The 5,334-nt window shown below is 35.6% G+C and overlaps 1 protein-coding gene across 2 annotated transcripts; it reads left to right on the plus strand.

Annotated features, from left to right (window-relative positions):
• Positions 1-944: 944 nt before the first annotated feature.
• On the plus strand, positions 945-3,551 carry LOC140829788 (uncharacterized). 2 transcript variants are annotated; one of them, XM_073193077.1, is made up of 3 exons: positions 945-1,136; positions 1,349-1,511; positions 2,539-3,551. In XM_073193077.1, exon 3 carries the CDS (start codon positions 2,609-2,611, stop codon positions 3,452-3,454), a length of 846 nt encoding a protein of 281 aa, XP_073049178.1. In that variant the 5' UTR covers positions 945-1,136; positions 1,349-1,511; positions 2,539-2,608; the 3' UTR covers positions 3,455-3,551. The 2 variants fall into 2 exon arrangements, with proteins under 2 accessions (XP_073049178.1, XP_073049179.1); XM_073193078.1 differs by lacking the exon at positions 1,349-1,511.
• Positions 3,552-5,334: the final 1,783 nt, after the last annotated feature.

A 5,334-nucleotide genomic window follows, 5' to 3' on the forward strand; every position in this document is an offset into this window, starting at 1 on the left:
TGGACAAAAGTAAAGAAGATATGTGATCCAAGCACTTCATTAGTAGAAGATGGTCAACTCAACCATCACAACATGACAGACACTAACTAGAGGTAAACACAGAAAAAAAGATGTTGTTGGCCACAAATGGCAAAGAAGTTCACAAGAATGAATTCCGAGTTTCAAATATGAATGAGACTTCTATAAATACCAAGGCAGAAAGAAGATGAATTTATCTATCAACCTCTTCATTTTCTTTCAAATAAATTGTAATATTTCTCTTTCTAGTTTACGTGTGTTGTATTCCTAGCTACTATAAATAGCTAAACAAATTTCTTTTCTTCCTCTTCTACAAAAAGTTATTATGTATTAATATGTTGTATGTTTGAATAAAAGAACCAACACTTATTGCTCTTATCATGTATAATTTTCAAACTTAAAATTTTATTATACACCATGTGGTAGGAAAATGATACATGGTTATGATAAGTGTTGTTGAAGGAATAAATGTCAGGAACCATCTTTTATGATTGTGTGTGGGAAGGCTGTGAAGAGCAGTCTATAAAATCAGGTAGATATAATTCGACACACTCCTATCAAAGAGATAAAATTTTTTATTTTATTATACGAAAGCATGACGAACTATATCTATATATATATATATATTAATATAAATCCGAATTATGATATATAAGATAAAAATCTTGTGTAATTGTATGCCTTTAGGATGTCTTTGAAAATATATTCGATATGTATAACAATGTCATGTATCAAATTCAATGACTTAAAAGTTATTTTTGGAAAATTTAACTAATTAGGGGGTAAAAACAAAAATTTTAGGAAGCAAACAGTCATGATACAGTTTAGTTGTCCTCAAATTGCTTTTTTAGATATTGAACTTATATAACTTCGATTTGATTGAAAAAGCGCCATGCAACTTGTAAATTCACGGAGCCCCGCGCAGATTCGCTCACCCTCACTTCACTCTCTCCCCTACGATATCAGAGTCCATTTGCACGCTTGTAAATTCACCGGATATTAATCTCTACTTTTTTTCTTTTCTTCTTTTTTTCCTTTCTTTCCAGTAATTTTGCACTTTGGCGGAGGATTCTGTACACAATAACAACAGGGACTGTTGGCTCCTTGTTAATGGGAAGGTATCAGAATTCTCGTATGAATTTTATGCCCTTTTACATTTCCTGTCGTGGGTCGATTCTGTTTTCAGCTTTTTATTTCTGGATATCTAATTGATTCAATCATGATCTGTTGTTTCTGGATGCTTTCCGATTATTTTGTTTCGTTCTTGGTATTGTTGTTGCTGTGTCATTGATTCAGCTGAATTTGATGTGCATAAATTTTTTAATGACAGGGGATTGAGAGAGCGTGAGTGAAGCTGTTAATATGTAGTGTGCCAAATGTCTTTGATCCTTATGCCAGATTTCAATTTTGTTTGAGAGATCTCAATGTTGATGTATCACCTACATTTGATTTCTGTACTGATTTGATTGCGATTAAACTGGAGATTTCACGGGGTAAGTATGCGTTTTTTTCCTGAAATGTAATGGATTTCGTTTGGTGTATGTAGTGAAACAATAAATTAAGTTTTGCCCATAATTCATGTTCCTGTCACCGCCATGCAATTTTTGATACTCATTACAGGGAACAAAATAGCAAACATCTGAACATTGTTCTGAGTCTTTAAGTTCCGTAAAATGCGCCGCCTATCTTGAACTATTGATGTTAATATTGATATGTTTCATCAACATCCCATTTCTGTACTGTTTTGGTTGTCACTAAACTAGAGAATGAGGGGGTGATTATGCATTTTTACTGAAATGCAACGGATTTTGCTCGATATGTTATTGTTTAGAGAAAAAAATAGTCTAAATTCGCTTGCTATTCATATTCCTATCTCCGCGAATGCATTTGTTCTATTCATTACAGTAAAGAAAATACCGAACTCCTGAACTCGGTATTTGATTATTAGGTTCCATAAAATGGACCACTTATCTTTAATTATCACTTCAGGTTATAATTTTCTATGATCTGCATCCATTTTATTGACAAGAGATGGAAGATTTTGCTCCGAAGAACCGCGTGTTGTGGTGCTTAGCTTTGTAGAAAACTGTCTAGCAATTGATATGGCATTCTTGTGTTTGATTGTACCTTACACATGGTTGATTAATCATGGAGGAGTGTATGCAATAGCGATGAAGATTCACCCTGATAAGACGGCACCATGTCGTTAGAATCCTTAACTTTAAAGCTCAACTATTTGAGTAAGAATTATGCCTGAATAATTGCTGCGTGCAGGTTTTTATATTGACGTTAGGGTGTTAACCTCAACATGGTTCCTACTTAATTTTGTTTTTTTTTTGTGAGCTGGTACCTCAAAAAATGTTTAGTTTAGGTTGACATTTGGCAGTTAACCTCAACGTTATGTTCTTGGTTACTTTTTTCCCTTATGTTACATATATTCTTTCCTAATTAATCTTGGATCCTCATTGAAAGTAGGTGGTTTTGATTAATGAATGAGTCTAACTTATAATTTGCCTTCAGATCTTGGCTTCTACTACTATCCCGGTAAATTTATTCAAGAGGCAGAGGCAGCCGGAGTAATTCAGCCGGCATGACACTAAACACGATGCTCACCGACAAACAAGGGGCAATTCGACCAGGCGAAGAACAAGTTCCTCGCGCCCATTCAAATCGTACCCTCTCAGACATAATCCGTGATGAATCCGGAAGTACGGCTCACTATTATGCTGGCAAGAAGAGCTGGAGGCATTTCAAGGACAAGCTCCGCCGCCGCCGTGGCGCAGCCTGGACATCCACCTTCTCCACACCTGCTTCAGACATCCCCATCAACAATCGCTCGATGAACCGCCGTCCATCTGGCGGATTCCCGTCCGACATGGCTCATCCAGTTGACATTTCAGCCGTCCCTGATGTGGACCCAGAATTGATGTCTAACCCGAGGAACATGCCAAGTTTCCAGAGAAACGCTAGTCGTGCCATGGAGAGAGCAAGCGGTAGACCGGAGCATGTGCATGCACCGGGATTGAGGAGGTTGCCTAGGGAAGATAATGGTAATGAAGATGACGACGAGGACGAGGACGAGGAATACAAAAGCGAGGAGGGAGAAAGTGGCTGTGGGGAGGAGGAGTATGAGGAGGAGGCCAGTGCAGGAGGGCAACAACCAGTGAGGATGTCGTTAATGTCGTTATTGGCCGAGACAGATCGAGAAATGGGGTTAGATGGATCATCTTACATGTTGGATGAGGAGGACGAGGATGGCGACGGGAACGACGGAGAGTATAACAATTGTTGTGTATGCATGGTGAGGCATAAAGGAGCAGCCTTTATTCCTTGTGGGCATTCCTTTTGTAGGCTTTGTTCTAGAGAGCTATGGGCTCAAAGAGGGAACTGTCCACTCTGCAACAATTACATCTTAGAGATTCTTGATATCTTCTAAACTCACGATATCTAGAATAATTTGTTTTCTTCTCTATGCTTTTAGTTTTTAAATCTATCCATACATTACTTAGTTTGTCTTTTCAATATAGATTATCGGAGGAAAGCAGTTTTACTAATTCTTAAGTTGATTGTAGTGATTTCAATTTATGAATAAAATTTTGACTTCTTTTCATTTTCTTTCAATAGTTTTACGAGCTTGTATGTTGCATGTTCGATCATCATATGTTGAATTTCAGTCCATTTTAGTCCCCGCCCCAATCTCCATTTTTCATAATCAGACGCCATCGGGTCCCCGTACCCCATTCTATTGGTCGGAAAATTCTCATCCCGTCTTCGCGGACAATAAATCTTCATTCTAGTTTTCATCCTGAAAATAATCTAGAAATGGTAATGTGCTAGGCCGAGTTTGTCATCATCATCTCCGACCTAATTTGAATCAAATCACTATCTTCATCACCGCTTCAAACATTGGTTGAATTAACCAAAAAATCTTCAAATTCACTCACAGAATATAAAAACAATAATCCAATTACATATATAAATACTAATATTACTTAAACTTTACAAACTTTTGTAATTCATATTTCTTTTTTAACATTGAAATTCATGTTTCTTTTTTAACATTAACTTTAATTGCATTATCAACACTGAAAATCATTGTACACAACAGTTTTCAAACACCTAGGAATAGCATTAGAAAATATGTCACTTGCAGTAGTAATGCTAATCCGGGCAAGTTCAAGAGCAACGTTGTTTACGAACGAGGGCAATGGAGAAGTGTAGCTGTAGTAGTAAGAGGACAAAGCCTTCAAATGGATTCTGCAATGGTTCATCCATGTAATATCGAGAAGGATTCTGTACTGACTAGAGAATTGGAAGCATCTGTTTCAACATCCAAATTAGTCCAGTGAGAGGCGATTGCTTAATGCAATTTTAATTTGTAATTCATGGTTTTTAATAAAGAAAAAAGATGAAACTATATAATTATCATGAAGTAAAGAGATGAATTATAAATGAGATCTGAAAATTATGAATTTGAATTTTTTTCTTGTCAATTATTAGGAAAATTCAATATTATTATCAGTAGTAATGATATTATTATCGGAAGTTTCAGGGTAGGTTCGAAGATGAGGTAATATTCTCATACTCGTACTCGATTTGCTTCAGGATTTGAAAAATCTCCAAACCCGCCTCATTTCTAGTTTTTCCTGCGGGGCTCAAACCTGTTGAGAAAATTGCCATCTCTAATTTTAACATTCAATTTTACAGAGAACCAAATCTGAGAAAAAGTGTAAAATGATGGACTAATTCGAGTAATCAGAAAAAAGAGAATTAAATTGGGAAATATGATATAACAGAGTAAAAAAACATAGCACAAATGTATCATAAGCTTTTATTCCACTTCATATTTGACTCTACTAGCCTCACTAGTGTTTAATTAACTCAACACTTGAATTAATTTAATTTAGTCCATAACAATGTTTATAAAAATTACAATTTTCAAATACATTATTTATTTGGCCAACTTTTAATTTAGGAACACTTCCTCAATTTAAAAGTTACATTTCCCATAATCCTCATATAAAAATCATACTTCTATTTTTCTTTGCGCTTATAAAATCCTTTATTAGTAGTTCAACACATTGAACTATTTTACTTCTCAAAGGGATCTAGAAAGTTAGTATTTGTGTGACCCTCAATGGTTCAATGATACAACTAGTCGTTGGTTCACATCTCAATCTGATTTGGGACTAAACATGTCTTTAAATGAGCATACCCCACTTGCTCCATATTTACTTTTCAACTACTTGATAATAAGAATGTCATAACTCAAGTCTGATAGTACACAACAAATCATGTTAAACACCTAGCAGCATC

Source organism: Primulina eburnea, chromosome 4 (genome assembly GCF_022965805.1).
Source record: "Primulina eburnea isolate SZY01 chromosome 4, ASM2296580v1, whole genome shotgun sequence".
Classification (NCBI taxonomy): Eukaryota; Viridiplantae; Streptophyta; class Magnoliopsida; order Lamiales; family Gesneriaceae; genus Primulina; species Primulina eburnea.